We start from the raw sequence: 18,202 nt of genomic DNA, 5'->3' as shown, positions 1-18,202 counted from the left end.
CAGATTTGTCAAGCTTGTTTAGCTAGCAGTGGCTTTATATTATGATCTACTCCTAGTTGTTGGACCTGAGCTGCTCTGTATTATTGATTGAAGATGGAGCCATATACTCTGTGATTTTTTTTTTTTAATGTTCTTCTTCCTTTTTCTTTCTCCACAGCTTCTGCCCAAACCTGTCGGCCATTTCCTCCATCCTAGGGCTGACTCACAACGTCGCTGTATCCTTCGGAGCACAGGAGATGTCCAAGCCCCTTAAATGAACATGCATATTGCAGTGAAATGTGCACGCTTTCTAATAGAATTCAATTCAATTCAACTTTATTTCGCCATGTATACAGATACTAGGAATTTTTTTTGGTATTCTCCATGCAGGCTATAGCATCACAAATAGAACAACAAGACAACACAGAACAACAATACAAGGACAGATAGTACCAGTATGAGCAAAATAATAAATAAGAATGGAGGTAGTGCAACAATAATAATGTTAAATAAAGTTAAATAAAGTGCTATAAAGTTCATGTTGCAATGCAGTGGTTTAACGTCCTCATACAGTTGTGCTCCTTGACCTCGTGTTCAGGGCGTGACCTTTCTGGCTCTGGGGAACGGAGCCCCTGATGTGTTCAGCGCTATGGCTGCCTTCTCCAGGCCCCACACCGCTGGACTGGCCATCGGGGCCCTCTTTGGTGGGTTCTCACTGTTAATGTCACTCTTTGTATTCTCATTCAGATTTCCCCTAATGCTATACACTGGAAATGAACGGAATCTGGTGTAGTTGATACAGTAAGGCTTCTGATTTCATGCACTTGATGATGAACAGGATTTGTATATGATTTAATATGTGCTACCACTAAACATTTATTATAGGCAGTAGCGACTCCCCACATGCATAGTAACTCTTGTCTTGTAGGTGCTGGGATCTTTGTGACCACTGTACACACACACACACACACACACACACACACACACACACACACACACTCCCCACATGCATAGTAACTCTTGTCTTGTAGGTGCTGGGATCTTTGTGACGACTGTTGTGGCTGGCAGCGTGGCTTTGGTCAAGCCCTTCACCCTGGCCTCCCGACCCTTTCTGAGGGACATGATTTTCTACATGGCAGCTGTGTTCTGGACTTTCACCATTCTCTACAAAGGGCATATAGCCTTGGCAGAGGCACTAGGTGGGTGACGCAGTGCATTAACTGATGTGTGTGTGTGTGTGTGTGTGTGTGTGTGTTTACTCTGTAATATTAGCTGGATTCAATGGTATGTAATGTAATGGCCTTATGATCTCAAATGGGAAATAATACACATGTTAACCTCACTGTGAGACAGAAGTCTTGAATAGTCTGAAGATCACAGTACATATTGCTGATCTTCACATGGCACAGGGCTGAATAAAACAGCCTTACATGCACTCTACGAACCGTCAAAAGCTCTTCCAACTTTCAATTAAGTCATGGTTCGTCACAGTGCTTGGTAGCGTTATAAGGCGATATGGTTACCATGGCACCTCATGGTACCAATGTGTAGGTGCGATCAGCAACGCTTGTATTTCAGGTCCTAAATCACTGAAAATGATACATTTTTGGTTTATTCATTAACTTTCATTGTTGGAATTGTTAGGTCTATGTGAACCATAGCCATTAGTGACATTCATATCCATGACCGTTAGTGACAGCAACTGAGATATTAAAAGCCATGAAGACACAATGAGTCACTGAGTGACGGTTCTTTTGTGATATAGGATACATAGGTCTGTATATGGTGTATGTTTTTTTGTGATATAGGATACATAGGCCTGTATATGGTGACTGTTCTGATGTGTGATAGGGTACATAGGCCTGTATATGGTGACTGTTTTTTTGTGATATAGGGTACATAGGCCTGTATATGGTGACTGTTATTTTGTGATATAGGATACATAGGCCTGTATATGGTGACTGTTCTTTTGTGATATAGGATACATAGGCCTGTATATGGTGTATGTTGCCGCTGTCCTGGTGAGCGCCTATATCTATAACTACCGGAAGCGCTCCATTAATGGGCCAACCCCAGTACAAACACCAGGTAAAACGAATCAATTATTTGTGTCACAGTAAATGCATTGCTGCCAAGCCTTGAATAAGATCATGTTAATTTCATAGTAAAAAGTGAGATAGAATTTAGCTACTAAATACAAATGTTGCTACTGGCATGAGAACTCAGTTGTTTTAGTAGATTGATTTTCAAAGTTTCTAAATTATATTTAATGGTTAAGTTACCTGCTGCTGATGGTTGTCCCACTGCCTGTAGATGACAAAAGATTCCGCTTATTTCTCTTCACCCGGCAGATTTGCTGACTAGCGGTGAATACAGTGAGAGTCTCAACAAGAGCATACAGACATATGGTAAGCATGACGTGTGTGTAAGTGTATGTGTGTGTTCTCTTGGATCACCGTGGATACCGTCATATTGTAGCTGGCTGCATTTCAAACTAGCATTACATTCAAGGGAAGGGAAGGAAATTACATAAATTGTACTTTTTTATAAAAGAGTGGGCATTAATCTGGAAAAAGGTGAATGCAGCATTTTCCTCATGTAGGACATCAGTGTATTATGTTAAGTGGAAAGGATTTGGGTCAGCCAAGGGTCAAAGTAAGAGAATTTCAGAACTTTACAGCATTGCAGGAGTTCCAAGGAGGAACTTGGAGACACAGCCATCATCAGCTAGACCTTATGTAGTTCATGTATTTTTAATAAAATTCACTTTCAGTTCAGTGTCAGTCCTAAAATGAGGAATCAGTTTAACAGTTTTTTTTAAAGGAACCAGCTACTTTTTGAAATGATGCAAAGTTGGGGCTTTACTTTTTGCAACATTTGAACCGAGAGCATCTCATTCTTACTCCTGGCAACTCAAAATACCGAAATCTGCCAGATGAATTGCCAGAATTCTGATCCATTGATCCATTGCATTATTTGTTTGATTAAAGTGTTGGCTTTTTCCATGTTGTCCAAATCCCTTCTGCTAATTTTCTGTATTTCTCTTTGCTCTGGTATCACAGATGAGGAGTACCAGCCTCTGCTCCCCCACACACTCTCCACCAGCCAGATCCTCCTGGGCTCTCTGAGGCCCGTGGACAGCAGGAGGTGGAGGAGGAAACCCTGGACCTGGAGGGTCTTGAAGCTGGTGAAGGTAGGCGTCCGCTGGCTGTGTGCTGGGCTGCGTTGTGTTGGCTTTGTGCCACAATGCTAACAGTTGGCTTTATTCCCCAATGCTAACAGTTGGCTTTGTTCCCCAATGCTAACAGTTGGCTTTATTCCCCAATGCTAACAGTTGGCTTTATTCCCCAATGCTAACAGTTGGCTTTATTCCCCAATGCTAACAGTTAAGGCATTCAACTTCCTTGTCAGGGGGCCTGTCTTCCATTCCGGTAGAAGAGTTGGCCTCATGTCAGGCCTCTTAACAATACTGATTACAAGTAGAGTTGCATTCCTATTTGTGATTGCTGTCTATGTGGCTATGAGCTCAAATGAATGGATTCTTTGTTAGTTGTTGCCATCCAGAATAGCTGAAAGTTGCGAGACCTACCTGTATCACATGCGCAGTTCTGGTATGAGATAATTATGAGATAATGCCTTCTCTGAGCATGATGATCTGTATTAATGGTAACTGCAAGCACACAAATCAATCTTGTTTGGACAATGACTTGATAGAATGAATCATGATGACGGGTGTGCAATAGCTTTTTTTTCTTTAATCACTTTTGAATCAAACTCTTAGGCTACCATGAATTGTCTGGGATTTTCACATTTCACAATGGTTAAGCGTAGCCTGTCACATTACAAAATGCTATCATTACCAGTCCTCCCCGTTAGATGTCCCTCTCTCGTTCAACTTCAACGAACTGCAAACGCATAGAGGAAAACCTGTTCCATTTTTCACCGGTAAAGCAACAAAGCCCATGTTTGCCTTTAAAAAAAAAAGCCTTTAGCCTTTTCTTTAGTAGTTTTCACAGTTTCTTTCCAGTGTCTCTGCATTTTGTAAATGTATGTATGTTCCCTTTAGAGTAGAGGGACCAGATCTCGACTCTGACTAACGATCCAATTTCCCGCTGTGACACGAGAAAAATTCGGTCTTGTGCCGTTTTGTAGACTTGAACAATGTTATCAGGGTAGACATATGTGCCAAAAAAGAAATCTCTCTCTCTCTCTCTCTCTCTCTCTTATTTATATAATATATATATAACACGTAAACACACGTATATATCTTGCTACAACACTGTATTGATTTTTAAATCTGATTTGTATCTGTCCCAACAGATGCCTCTGGAGGTGCTGCTGCTCCTCACTGTGCCTGTAGTGGACCCAGACAAGGAGGACCACAACTGGAACAGACCCCTCAACTGCCTCCACCTCATCACTGGCCCTCTCGTGTGTGTGCTTACCTTTAATTCAGGACAATGTGAGTTTGCACACGTGTGTGTGTGTGTGTCTGTGTGTGTGTGTGTGTGTGTGTGTGTGTGTGTGTGTGTGTGTGTGTGTGTGTGTGTGTGTGTGTGTGTGTGTGTGTGTGTGTGTGTGTGTGTGTGTGCGTGTGTGCGTGGATCCATGTTTCATTGTGGCCATCCTTGTGGGTACATTCTTGGCAGACTGGCAGGTTTCTAATTGTTTGTTGCCTTTTTTGTGCCGTTGCTCTGATAATAATTAATTTAATTCCAAATAGCTGCTCTTTTGCTGCTCTAAGAGCTTTTTAGACAACATTGTTGTCACAGTAGCCTTGTTTCAGATGGAATGCAGCTGGTGTCTGGTGGCTCTCCATAAAGGTCTTGCTTATTGTTTCATTGATTTGTTTATGACAAGTTTTCAATAAAGGGTCACCATTTTAACTAACGATACAACTTTAAGACATGCAGATCGTGTTCTGGAAATTGGGGAGAAATGCACTAGCCTAATCAAAGACTAATCTCACACATGATCTAGAAACATGACTGCGTTTGCCTTCTAATTTCAAACACCCCAGACATGCCCAAGTAGATTATGACTACTTATCACTTAAAGAATGTGCCCTCTCGGGTGGTGTTACTGTACTCCATTTTAAGCTGACCTCATTTCTGTCCAAAAGACTGATGGCCTTACCTTGTGCCAACAGTATTTCTGAAAGTTATTAGAGCCACAGAATATTTAATATGCAAGGGTAAAGTTATACATTTTCTCAGTAAATCTGTTTTATGTTGATTCTAGATTTTACTGATCCCAAAACTCTGTTGCAAAATGATATCATGTCTTCATAGAGGTGTTTTCATTCTTGGTTCTTACCTTGTTTTACACACATCTATAATTATTTAAACCCAACAATTAACATTAATATTTCGCACACACAATTGAAAGTTCTTCATAAAGTATTTTAATGTTTCCAGATGGCCTGTACCTAATCGAGGGTGAGTTCCCTGTCTGGGCATTGGTGGTGCTTTTTGGCGTTTTCTTGGCTGCTATCGTCTTCTGCAGCACCACCAATGAGCATCCGCCGGAGTACCACTTTGTAAGTATTTGGTAGTTTGTTTCTATACTGTTAAAGTGTTGAACGTTCTGTATTAGGTCAATAATTAGTTTGGGCTTAGAGTTGGGCTTTCAACCAACCAAGAATACGGAGCAAAACCAAATCCGGCTCTTGGTACCCATGTGTGTGGTCCAGTTTTGGGCGGGTGCTCAGCACAATTATTTGGCCATCTGAGAAATACTACTTTGTGGGATACCAGACTTGATGAAGCTGGATCAGCAGTTCACCCACTAATCTATTAATCTCCCAAAACAATCTGTATTTGACTTTTGTTTCAAATCTGTGGACATGTAGGTGAATCGCTAGTATATTGTTGACGGTTTAATGATTTGTATTGGTTTGTTCATTAACTGCTAACTGCTAAAGGATTTAATTGAATTATAGCATTTTACATAGAAACTAGCCAATAAAAACAAACCCAGAAAGTACTACATACAATTCTTAAATATCTTCCTTAGTCAGTGTGTCTCTTTACCTGTTTATGGACACTAAAATGTGTCTGCCGTCCGTCAGCTGTTTACCTGTTAATGGACTGAAACATGTGTCTGCCGTCCGTCAGCTGTTTACCTGTTAATGGACTGTAACATGTGTGCCGTCCGTCAGCTGTTTTCCCTGCTGGGGTTTGTGGTGAGCGCTCTGTGGATCAACACGGCAGCCTCTGAGGTGGTGAGTGTGCTGCACATGCTGGGGATCGTCTTCAGCCTCAGCAACACGGTGCTGGGCCTCACACTGCTGGCCTGGGGCAACAGCATCGGAGGTGAGAATACACTCTCACTCTCTCACTCTCTCTCACTCAATCACATACACGCACGCACGCTTAACATAAGGATACAATTATGCAGTGGATGAGATTCATATGGTAGTAGGAGCAGGGATGTTCTAAAAGGGGGAGATTGCAACCTTTCCAGGTTTCCCATTGACGGAAGCCTTAATGGCTGAGGAGCCTTCGTTTGGGTCACGTGTATCACTGTGAGCCAATGGTATCAGTTCTCTGGCATCACCAAACATTTTCTTAACATTATGACAGTTATTCTTGTAACAAAGCAGATTTTCTGGAGCCTTGAACACGAGCTAGAGATGATCAGGTTATCTACTGCCTTTCATAGAAGTGTACAAAACTACTCCATAAGTGGACATTTAAGTGATTGTCACCACGTATTGATACAAATAAACTGATAATGTATTGATTATTATAACTGAGAGTATAAACCTGACTGCAATGATACAGGAATGATGTGCATTTCAAACTAGTCAATCAGGTCTTGTGTGCTTCCACAGATTTAGTCTCGGACATTACGATAGCCCGTCAGGGTTATCCCCGCATGGCCATATCCGCCTGTTTCGGAGGAATCCTCTTCAGTATCCTTTCTCTCTCAGGGAAGTGGCCTGGATCACGAGTCAAACGGTTGCCACGAATCAGCATGTTTTTGGCCCATGAAGGAAACGACCGCAGACACTTTCAGTTCAGCTGTCTCTGAGTGGCCCATTGTTAGAATGCATAAGGCAGCTGATCAGACAGATGGCCCTCAGATGGCGCTGTTACCTTCATGAGGCTTGAGATTTTGTTCAAAGATTTGAATTGATCTTTACCATGACATTTCGCCTCTTTGGAGGTTTTTCTCCGAATTTCGTTTTTTGCGAATACAATGACAATAAAGGCTTTTCTATTGCTATTCTATTTCTATTACTGTTTGTGTATTTGCCATTAACTCGGCCTCTTTCAGACATGTTGTTTGGTATAGGTCTGGGCTGCTTGCTGCAGATGTTCGGTGGTAATCACATAGTGACGGTAGGTCCCCTGCCTCCCCTGTTCAGAGGCCTTAGCCTTGATGTCTTTAAATATCTTCAGAGCTCATGTCCCAGTTCTGATCTGTGTTTTGTATTATCGCACTCGTTCTTTTGTTTCTTCAAAGAGACACTAACTGAAATAGAACCGAACGCGTCATGTACAATCAAGGGATCTCTAACGGTCTTAAAAACAAGCATGTCGTATATCTTTAGAAGCAGTGAATGTATGTTTTTGTTAGAACTCATGTCCATTCAATACATCGCATCACATAGCATGAGGATCAGAGGCTAATCTCTCTTCCTCTCTCTTTTTTTTTCTTTTCTTTTTTCTTCTCCTCTCCCCAGCTGGAACCAGAGGGTCTTCTGTGTTGGATCCTGTCCGGTGCTCTGGGGCTCAGTCTGGTTCTGTCATTCGTGCTCATCCCACTGCAGTGCTTCCATCTCACCCGTGCCTACGGCATCTTCCTCATCGTCTTCTACTTCATCTTCCTCCTGGTGGCCCTCCTCACCGAGTTTGGGAAGATCCACTTGGGGGCGCTGTGATGCTCTTTGAGGGACTGACCAGGATGGTGAAGGAACATTTGCACTGTGATGATCACAGAACTGAAGCAGCGATGCAACAGACAATCTGCTGGTTGTTAACTGTCCACAGGCAGTGTGTTCCACCCCTCCTGTACAATGGAGAAGTCCACGACAGGTGGATGTGTTCTGTTGCATTACACATTTTTTTTTATTATTTGTGATTTTGTGAATGTGCAGTCCATGGAGGAAAGAAATGTGTCTTATTCAAGGCTCCCACATGAATGTGTGATGGGATGAACAGAATGTTCTTGGCTCTGCGTGGGTATCGTCTGTTTTGTGCCAGTAATGCTTCGGAGGTGATGGATAGCCTTTTCAGCCCCACATCCTCTACACAACATGTTCCGTTTATTTGACATCCTCAAATGACAGCCACACATGTTCATCCTTTGACTAAAGGGTGTATATGTGAATTAGCATTTCTAGTGGAAACAATGTTTTGATAATCTGTGGCATTTTGAATTAGGGTTTGTTTTGTTTATTTTTGTTGTTTTTGATCTAAAAAAGGTGAGTAGGTTACAACACCAATAAATCAACCACAAGCACATTAGAATGCCATCGAGTCATGCCTATTGCAGGACATTGGGCCATGCAAACATTATTCCACGAGAAGTGATCTGAGCAAATATGGGAACATTTTCTTAAGCACTGCTTGAACAATGGATGCATCGTCAGTCTGTCCTGTTGGGCTAGAATACATAAATGGTGATTTGTCTTACATAGACAAAGAATGAAGCTCTATGCAAGTACTGTACTATCTTTGAAGGGTCACTGATCTTCACCACCATCTTCAAAGGTCAGGAAGAGTTGTATGTAAAACATGTAGTTAAACACAAGGGATGTAAAATCTCAATTCAACATTTTTATTGATGGTATTAAAACACAGTTGAACACTTCACCGCGTGATTACAATCATTTTCATCCACTCTGATTTGACTTTTCCAAGTCCTTTTTCCCCAGATTTTAATTGCTCCTTTTTTGGAAGAATAATCTCATCCTTTTGAAAATCCCAACTCTTCTTTTCTTCTCTGACTTCGGTGCCTTCTTCTCAGCCTGTTGAAGGGCTTTCTCCCGTTTGTTGAGTTCTGTGTTTTTAACCCGGTCCTCTTGCAGGTCACTCTCTGCAATGTGTTGAGGTATGCTTTCAGAATTATCCTGAGGAAAAATAAGTACCCAGTCTTTGAATGTATGAAATAAGTATGTACAAAAACCTAAAAAGCCATAGGCCTACAGTGTCAGAAGAAATGATTCATGTAAATCTTCAATGTCACAAAGTTAAACATCATTCAAGGAAGGCCACAGAAAAGAGTGCAGCCCTGGGAAACAGAGAGAAAAGTACCTGGAGATGCCTGGAGATTACCTTAGATGGACTCTGAAAAAATATAACACATGTCCACATATCAAGTTATTGATACAGTTAGAAATGCTTCCTCAAGGCAATAGGCAATTTCTGGTGCCCAGAAACACAAAAAGCCTGTCTCACCGGTCTGTCCATCTGGATCATCAGGTCTTTCATGACATTGTCCTTGCAGACAACAACGGAAATAAAAGAGCACAAGTAGAGTATAGATGACCCAGAGTGTAAAATAGTAGAAGTGTGTGTGTGTGTGTTGGGTTTGTCCTTCCTGTAAAACCATTGTGAATTATAGAGTTTTTATTCAATGAAGAACGTGAATGCTGGCTAAGAAGTCTGTGTGTGGGCTATTGTAGTGCTCTTGATCTCCAGGGTGAAGATGGGATGGTGTCGGTCTATGTCATAACTTGTAACAAGTGTGCAAAATATGGAAAAAGAACACATGCAATATTGTTGTCAAATAAATTAAAAAGCTTTATTAATAAAATATATAATTACAATTATTTAATTGCTCCTTTTGCGGAAAAAGAATGATCGGATTCTTTTGAAAAATCCTCTTTTCTTCTCTGCCTTCTGTTCTTTCTTCTCTGCCTGTTGAAGGGCTTTCTCCTGTTTCTTTACTTCAGTGATTTTCACCCGGTCCTCCTGCAGGTCACTCATAGTGCTTTCAGAATTGTCCTGAGGAAAAATACAAAACCAGTCTTTGAACGTATGATATAAGTATGTACAAAAACTTAAAAAGCCAATGCATTGTCACAAGAAATGATTCAGGTAAATCTTCAATGTCACAACGTTAAACATCATTCAAGGAAGGCCACAGAAAAGAGTGCAGCCCTGGGAAACAGAGAGAAAAGTACCTGGAGTGTGACCACTGCAGTGCCAGTGGCCCCATGTGTTTGAAAATGGCCCCATTGTGCCTCGCACACCTTAGATGGACTCTGAAAAAATATAACACATGTCCACATATCAAGTTATTTGTATATTTTATACAGTTAGAAATGCTTCCTCAAGGCAACAGGCAATATCTGGTGCCCAGAAACACAAAAAGCCTGTCTTACCGGTCTGTCCATCTGGATCCTCAGGTCTTTCATGACCTTGTCCTTGCAGACAACAGCGGAAATAAAGGTGCACAGCAAGGCCTCCTCTCTTTCCCTCATCTCTCTCTCCCACGCTACTCTCTCCTGCACCCTCTCCCTCTCCAGAGCCTCCTCTCTTTCCCTCACCTCTCTCTCCCACTCTATTCTTTCCTGCACCCTCTCCCTCTCCAGAGCCTCCTTCTTATCCCTCATCTCTCTCTCCTGCACCCTCTCCCTGTCCAGAGCCTCCTTTCTCCTCACAATCGCTCTCTCCTCGGCCCACTTCCTCTCCAGAGCCTCCTCCCTATCCCTCATCTCTCTCTTCCTCTCCAGAGCCTCCTCTCTGTCCCGCATCTCACTCTCCAACTCTACCCTCTCATGCACCATCTCCCTCTCCATAGCCCTCAACTTCATTTCATTTTCTTCATTTTTCTCTTGCAGGAGATTCTGCAGTATCCTGCGGTCCTCCTCAAGAGCAGTGAAAATATCCTCGAGCTCCTTCAGCTCAGCGACCCTGTCTTCCTTTTCTATTCTTCGACAGATCTCCTTCACTCGAACAGAGGCCCTGTTAGCAAGGAAAATGCTGTTTTACAATATGTTCACTTTTAAATGACAGGTTCCACATCTGGTTCTATCCACATTGTATAGGCCTGGTGGATTGGTTAGTTCTAGTTACGGCTCTAGTTATGGCTAGCCTGTTGGACGAGAACGTGAAGTAGTCTAAATTAGTTTTTTTTTCCGCTTTTGAAAAATTAAGACGCTGCAAACGGTGTGTCGAAGTATCGGTACTTACATTTGGATGAGAAGCTGCTTGTAAGATCAAATGTAAGAGTGAAAACGTGTAAAAAAAAATCAAGCCAGAAATAATCGTGCCGCTTTCCGAAGTAGAATGCAAGAAAATGAATCGAATATTTAGTTGTTTCCAACTTTCCATGGTACATATTAGGAATGGAATTAAAACACGTCATTGTGGGTCAATGTTGCATGACGTCATGTCATTGTCACAAAAATAGAGGTAGCTGATTATTATTCTCAGTAGGCCTAAATGGACAGGTGCCGGCAGGGAGCAGAAATTCTATTTCAAATACATTTGACATGCTTCAGTGCTCAGCGCGACACAAAGATGCTGCTTATAATACAGCAACAAAGTAAAATACAATGCAACAAAGTTTAAAGATAGATAGTTCAAATAACTTGCATGCTTTATCAAGCTTGTGGCACACACACAACATGAAGCGAAATGCACAACTGAAACAAGTAACAGCAACAAATCATGCTGCTTAATGAACAAAACGTACATCAAATGTTGTCTTATAAACAGAAATGATTTCAGGCGGCAACTTGAGACACGGAGGCTGGTTCCAAAACAGTAGAAGACTAGTGATAGCTAACGAGCAGTAACGTTAGTGGCGTAGGTCTGTCTGAGTACGATCTGTATGATTATTATTTTTTCTTGGTCACGGGTTGCTAGGCAGAATTCAAGGGGCACAATTACAACTGCCCCTAAACCCAATGTAAATGTTGGGATGGCTCGATCTCGCTCGCATATTGTTTCGATAGCAACAGTCTTACATTTGCAGCCCTGCCCCAGAGGTGGAGGGACAGCGAAGAGCAGGCAGCATTTCACAGAGCAAGCACAAATGTGACGGGAGGACGGCAGTGTAGACCGACTACGCCACCCAGTTTATAGAGATGGGCCTCTAGTTTAAAGTTCTAGTGTTTAGGTTCTTTGTTTGGTGGGAGCAGCACTACAGATTCATCCAGACTTCGTTTCTGATACAAAAATATACAATTTATTACAAGCACTAAAATATAAATACAACACAAGTTCATATGAATCAGGCCGTAGGCCACTGCCGAAGGAACCACAGTCTACAATGTCCAAGAGTCCGCCGTATCCAAAGTCCGCAAGCAAAGTCCGTCAGCATCCACCACCGCACCACAGCTGCTCACGTTGGTCTGTCAATCACGCACACTCGCACGCACACAGAGAGAGAGAAATCGCCAGTATCTCCACAAGTAGCAATACACACTCACAGCAAACAGAAAATAAATAGCCAACACACGAAAAGGTAATAATATCAACCAAAAGTAAATCCACCCAAAGAAAATAGCTACTTGTGATAGTCCGTGAAACTCTACTCTGTATGGTGCTAATACGTAATTCTTCAGTTTAATAGCGGACAAGGCACACTCACCATTGAACCGAGAGCAGACGAATCTCGCTCTCAGTCAATATTTAATCAGGCTTCTCTCAGTCAAACGGACGACTCCGGTCAGCTCTTTCCTGGCAACCCACGAACGCAGACGACGGGGATCTCCCCGGCCTCCACTCCAAAGCAGTAGGGAAACAATCAACTTCGGATCTTGTTTAACAGACGTCCGGTAATCCAGCAACGCCAACAACTACAAAAGCTCTGTCCCAGACTTGGTTCCTCCGTCCTCTCTAGTAATCCTGCTTTACGTCCAGCCTCCACAGACTATTCAGTGTTCATGTTAAAAAGGGGCTCAATCAGACATAATTATCTGCACCTGTACCATGCAATCAGATGTTTGCGAGGCGCACCAGTCAAGGGGGCGTTGCCCAGCAGAGTTCTGAAAGTGAGCGGTCCTAATTAAAAGAAACGGCAACTGCAGAACACAATAAGCAACATCATAACAAACATACAGTCACTCAACATCCACATAATACTCACATATGACATCCCCCCACACTTTATCGTTGACAGTCCCGGTCAACAAAAGAATATTATAAGGCCTCCCTATACCTCACTGGTGGCTGTCCCATATTGGCACGGGCTGATCTTCTAGGGGCCACATCATTACCTTCAACTCCCTCCGGGACAAGGGGATCTACCCAGGGCACATAAAAGACAGGCAGTGGCTCGCTCCGAGGTGACACTGAGAGTTCAGGGTGTGTTGTGGGAGCACCTTGTGGTGGGTTGATACAGGGTTTGAGGGCATTCCTATGTAGGACCCTCTCCTTCCCTGTACGCTCGAGCCTAACCCGATACGTTAACCCCTCCTCATCCAGCTGTCGCACAACTACATAGGGGTCTGGGTCCCATCTGCCACATAGTTTACCCTTGTCCCCAACTCGGTTAGTCCTTCGCCATACTCTCTCCCCAGGCGCTAAGGGAAGTACTCTAGCCTGACGGTCATAGTGTTTCTTGTAATGCTCTGCTGCACGGCCCATAGATTTGGCTGCTAGGGCATAGGCATACAACAACTTGTGATGGTGTTCCTCTACCCAGCTGTCACGTCTGTATTGGGTCTGTGGGTTTTCTACCCCGAGGGCTACATCCACTGGCAATCTAACATGTCTTCCAAACATCAGATATGCAGGTGCATATCCAGTCGAGCTGTGCAAAGTTGCATTATAAGCTTGAACCAGGGATGGAAGAAATTCAGGCCATCGATGCTGCTTCTCTTCCTCTAAGGTCCGCAACATGTTCAGCAGAGTCTGATTGAGGCGTTCGCACATGCCATTGCCCTGGGGATGGTAAGGTGTAGTCCTACTCTTGGCAGCACTGTACAAGCTACATAATTCGGCCATTAAGTGAGACTCAAAGTTTGGGCCTTGATCCGAATGGAAGCGCATGGGGCACCCAAAAGTCTGTATCACATGCTGCCATAAGGCCCTAGCTGTAGTCCTTGCAGTCTGGTGGGGATTGCCCAAGCATAGCGGGTAAACATATCCGTCATCACCAAAATATTTTGATACAAGTCATGGGGCCTCCCTAGTGTCAAAAAGTCCAACTCAATAACCTCTAGAGGGAACGACACTATAAAGGGCTTCAATGGGGCCTTAGGGGCTGTATCTACCTTCTGCATCTGACAACGCGAACAAGTGGCATGGTACTGGCGGACTTGTGCGTCCATGCCAGGCCAAAAGAAATGGCGGCGCAAGCAGTTAAGAGTCCTCTCCACTCCCAAATGCCCAACCGCATCATGATGCCTCTCCCAGACTTCCTTACGTTGTTGAAAAGGGCAAACAATCTGAAAGAATACCTCGTGGGTGTTATGGTCAATGACACGACGGCAAAGGACCCCATCTCTCAGCACCAGCTTGGCCCGCTGCTGTAGTAGCTGTTTGACCTTAGGCGGGGCACCTCGCCATGCATCCCCAGTAGGAAAATGTCCAATCTCCACATACCTCCGGGCCAGTTCCAGGTCTTCATCCTCCCTCTGCTTGGTCTGCCAGTCAGCACTTGCCCATGGCTCACAGGGATCTCGTCCAGCCTCAGCAGCAGCCGCCACATCAGCACCTACAGGAACTCCAACAGGTACTCTGGAAAGGGCATCAGCATTTGCGTTTTCTTTGCCAGACCGATACTTCACTTCATAATCAAAGGCTGCCAGCTGTGCGACCCACCTTTGTTCCGTGGCCCCCAACCTGGCGCTCTGTAAATGAGCTACCGGGTTGTTGTCAGTGTAAACTACCACCTTGGTCCCCATCAGGTAATCTTTGAATTTTTCGGCCATAGCCCATTTCAAGGCTAGCAGTTCTAACTTGAAGGAGCTATAGTTGGCATCGTTCCGCTCAGTAGGATGTAGGCTTCTGCTGGCATAGGCCACTACCCGCTCGCGTCCACCCTGGTTCTGGGCCAAAACTGCTCCAAGACCCAAGTTACTTGCGTCTGTGTACAAAAGGAAAGGTTTAGAGAAGTCGGCGTATGCCAGAAGAGGGGCCTCGGTTAATGCCGTCTTCAGATGTTCAAAGGCCCTTTTGCATTCGTCGGACCAGGAGACCCGGCGAGAATTTGCCCGTTTATCAGCAGTGGAACCAATCAGGAGAGCATTCAAAGGACGAGCTATCTTAGCAAAGTTAGCAATGAAACGGCGGTAATAGCCCGCCAAACCAAGGAAAGCACGTACCTCTCTTATGGTGGTTGGGACTGGCCATCCCTGTACGGCCGTGACCTTGTCTGGGTCTGGTTTCACTCCCTCGCCAGTAACAACATGACCCAAAAACTTCACTTCCCGCTGCAGCAGATGACACTTGTCCACCCTCAGCTTAAGCCCATGGCTATTCAGTTGTTGGAAAACACACTCCAGATGTTGAAGATGGGAAGAGAAATCTGGAGAGTATACAATAATGTCATCCAAGTAGACCAGCACCGATTCTGCAATTTGGCCATTCAGGCACTGCTGCATCAGCCGCTGGAAGGTGGCTGGTGCATTGCAGAGACCAAAAGGCATACGTTGGAATTCATACAAGCCTATGGGTGTAGTGAACGCGGTCTTGGGTCTGTCTTTAGGGTCTACTTCGACCTGCCAGTAGCCACTGGCTAGGTCCAGTGTGGAAAACCAGGAGGCCTGGGTCAGGGAAGTGAGGGTTTCCTCTATGCGTGGAAGTGGAAAGGCATCTTTATGAGTCACGCTATTCAGTTTCCGGTAGTCAACGCAAAAACGCCAGCTACCATCTTTTTTTCGGACCATAACAATGGGTGCAGCCCAGGGACTGGAACTCTGCTGGATAACCCCCTTCTCCAACATGTCCGCCAGTACACTGAAAAAAAGGACATTGGCCATCTGTTGGATTAAACTAAGCATATTTTGTGTATTTTACTAAATTGTTTCATGTTCTTTAGCTAAATGTGATCGCATTGTGTAGAATGTATATGGTATGCAGAAAGTGTACATGACATTATTTAGGTCATGTTGGGATAAAGTGAATCAATCGAGTAGATTTAGCCGATCAGCTTTCAAATTATGTCTCGCGATAACAGCGCAATCGCGTATTGCGCGCAAATGCATATCCAAGAAGCAGCCATCACTCACTCAACTGCTCAGCTCAGTGTAAGAAGAAGACATTTGGGATTTATCCATACGTATCCAGCATCACTCATTTCAACTGTGTAAGTATGCATGACTTATAATAGCTACCTGGTAATTAAATTATGTGGGATTTTAAGTAACTAGATGGCTTGTCTTTCACCATTTTTAAAGTAAAAAAGAAGTTAAAGTTAGCATTAGTGTTAGCTTTCGCTATCACATGCTAGGCAAGTACGAACCTTTCTCCACCATTTAAGATAGCCTACTACACCATGAGACTAGCTTGCTATCATTTGCATGCTAGTGACACTATTTTGTGTGAAACCTGGGAACGGAGTAGGTTTGTCTGAACTTGTGTAAAACTTTTGTGTGTTAGCCCCCTTAATAACGTATGTGGGGGTGCCGACATGAAACTGGCGGCCATAGTTAGCATAAGTGCATGTGTCTCCGACATGAGTCTCCAACCACGTGATGTGACGAGACTGCTTTTCGCCGTTATATTCATACAATTCTAAACTTTTGAGCTACAAATGAAGGTAGATTGGGCCTCATTCTCGAATGCAGCTAGCTAAGAAGAATATAATAAGGCATTTCTTTTGAACTCCACTTACGATGTTTTAGGGACAAGTTTGGCACTCATGAAAGTTTTCTCATCTGAATTTAGACCATCATTTCAGAACGCTAAATGGCAGTCCTAAATCGCCCAGTTTTCTTAAATGCAATTCCTCAAAAATCCACCTGATGCCCCACGTGGCCGCTCCGTGTTAGAAGGGTCTGAATTTGTAAGAAATCGTTGGTGAAAGCGTTCACATCAACTCTACAGCATACTTTTCTTACGTTGGTCCTCTGAGGTCCATAAGAAAACATTTCAGAAGACACTTCAGAAAATGTTTGAGAATGAGGCCCATTATCATTACCAAACGTTCTCTGGTTTTATTACATGTACGTGTTTAGTAAAAAAAAAAAAATAGTGAGGTTCAGAGTGGTTGGAGACTAACGTCGTTCCACTAAATACATTTATGAGAAACCCTGCTCTAACTTATACAATGTATTAATTGCATGCATGATACAAGTGTTTTTCTGTTGCTTCAGATTTACATTTTCTCACACTCTACATTGTCACCTGGAGTCAGATCTGTAACCGTGGGCTCAAGTGTTTGTGGTGAGTATTACAAGACGTTGCAATTGCCAATTGTTGTGTGGACTGTTAACGTCAAGACAGTTGACGGAGGTTCTTTCTGTTACAGACATTCACTTGCATGTATTTCAAAACACAAAACCTACGGCGGTGAAAAATAATCTGATCCTGGTAATCATGAGTTCGTAATTAAGATGGTGTATTCTGTCTTATTTGGACTATTTCGGTACTTGAAGTGGTATTTTTATAGCAACGTTTTAACAGTGGAGTGAACTAGTGTTGCACAGGACACTAAAAAGAGACACGTTTGTGTTATGCCATTCATTTTAACAGCTCATATTCATTGTTGAACTTGAAATACTTGTATTTTTGTGGATTATCTCATTAGACATAATGCTTAATAGTGTTAATTTCTCTTTTTTGCAGTGAATGGTGCTTGAGTGTTCTAGTAAATGCTGTGAATGTGGCGTTGTAAGGGCTGCCCCTCAGTTTTACCAAGTAGGTCCCAAGTATTAAAGCATTATCGGGTAAAACATAGATATTACGGGAATAATAATCGTTTTCCATGTGCATATGAAACCTGTCCGTGCACTTTTAGAACGTGGAATGCTCTTTTAATTCATTTGAATAGATTCCATGTTACTGAAACCACCACTCAATCAGAGAGCTGTGTATTTAGCTGCCATTTATGTCTTTGTAAGGATCTTGTATCTGAAAGCAATTACTGGGCTCACATTAATGCACACTTGAAGAAAAATGAGGTTGTAACTTGCATGTTTTTGGGTTGCAACTATCAAACGAATATCTATGGAACATTTAAATCCCACAAGAGCAGACATCATAATTTGTATTCATTAACAGATTTTAAACCAGAAATTGTGACCACAGTTGTTTCCCAGGATTCTGTGGAAAGTAGTCCAAACAATGATATAGATGATGCATACTCTGATGCA

The 18,202-nt window shown here is 43.1% G+C and overlaps 1 protein-coding gene across 2 annotated transcripts; it reads left to right on the top strand.

Annotated features, from left to right (window-relative positions):
- The first annotated feature begins 45 nt into the window (after positions 1–45).
- Positions 46–8,799, top strand: LOC116219757 (mitochondrial sodium/calcium exchanger protein-like). 2 transcript variants are annotated; one of them, XM_031563571.2, is made up of 12 exons: positions 46–215; positions 578–683; positions 1,011–1,178; positions 1,960–2,067; positions 2,331–2,387; positions 3,042–3,172; positions 4,300–4,441; positions 5,397–5,518; positions 6,140–6,293; positions 6,815–6,895; positions 7,261–7,325; positions 7,670–8,799. In XM_031563571.2, exons 2-12 carry the CDS (start codon positions 629–631, stop codon positions 7,865–7,867), a joined length of 1,281 nt encoding a protein of 426 aa, XP_031419431.1. In that variant the 5' UTR covers positions 46–215; positions 578–628; the 3' UTR covers positions 7,868–8,799. The 2 variants fall into 2 exon arrangements, with proteins under 2 accessions (XP_031419431.1, XP_031419432.1); XM_031563572.2 differs by lacking the exons at positions 46–215; positions 578–683 and having other exon boundaries at positions 1,041–1,178; positions 1,831–2,067.
- Positions 8,800–18,202: the final 9,403 nt, after the last annotated feature.

This window comes from Clupea harengus, chromosome 26, assembly GCF_900700415.2.
Source record: "Clupea harengus chromosome 26, Ch_v2.0.2, whole genome shotgun sequence".
Taxonomy (NCBI): Eukaryota; Metazoa; Chordata; class Actinopteri; order Clupeiformes; family Clupeidae; genus Clupea; species Clupea harengus.
This window is presented reverse-complemented; position numbering and strand designations above follow the sequence as displayed.

Excerpts from the sequence above, each read along its gene's own strand:
- LOC116219757 (XM_031563571.2), top strand. The coding sequence starts at position 629 with ATGGCTGCCTTCTCCAGGCCCCACACCGCTGGACTGGCCATCGGGGCC. Across the intron at positions 2,068-2,330 it reads AACCCCAGTACAAACACCAG|ATTTGCTGACTAGCGGTGAA; the intron begins GTAAAACGAATC and ends TTCACCCGGCAG. Across the intron at positions 5,519-6,139 it reads ATCCGCCGGAGTACCACTTT|CTGTTTTCCCTGCTGGGGTT; the intron begins GTAAGTATTTGG and ends GCCGTCCGTCAG.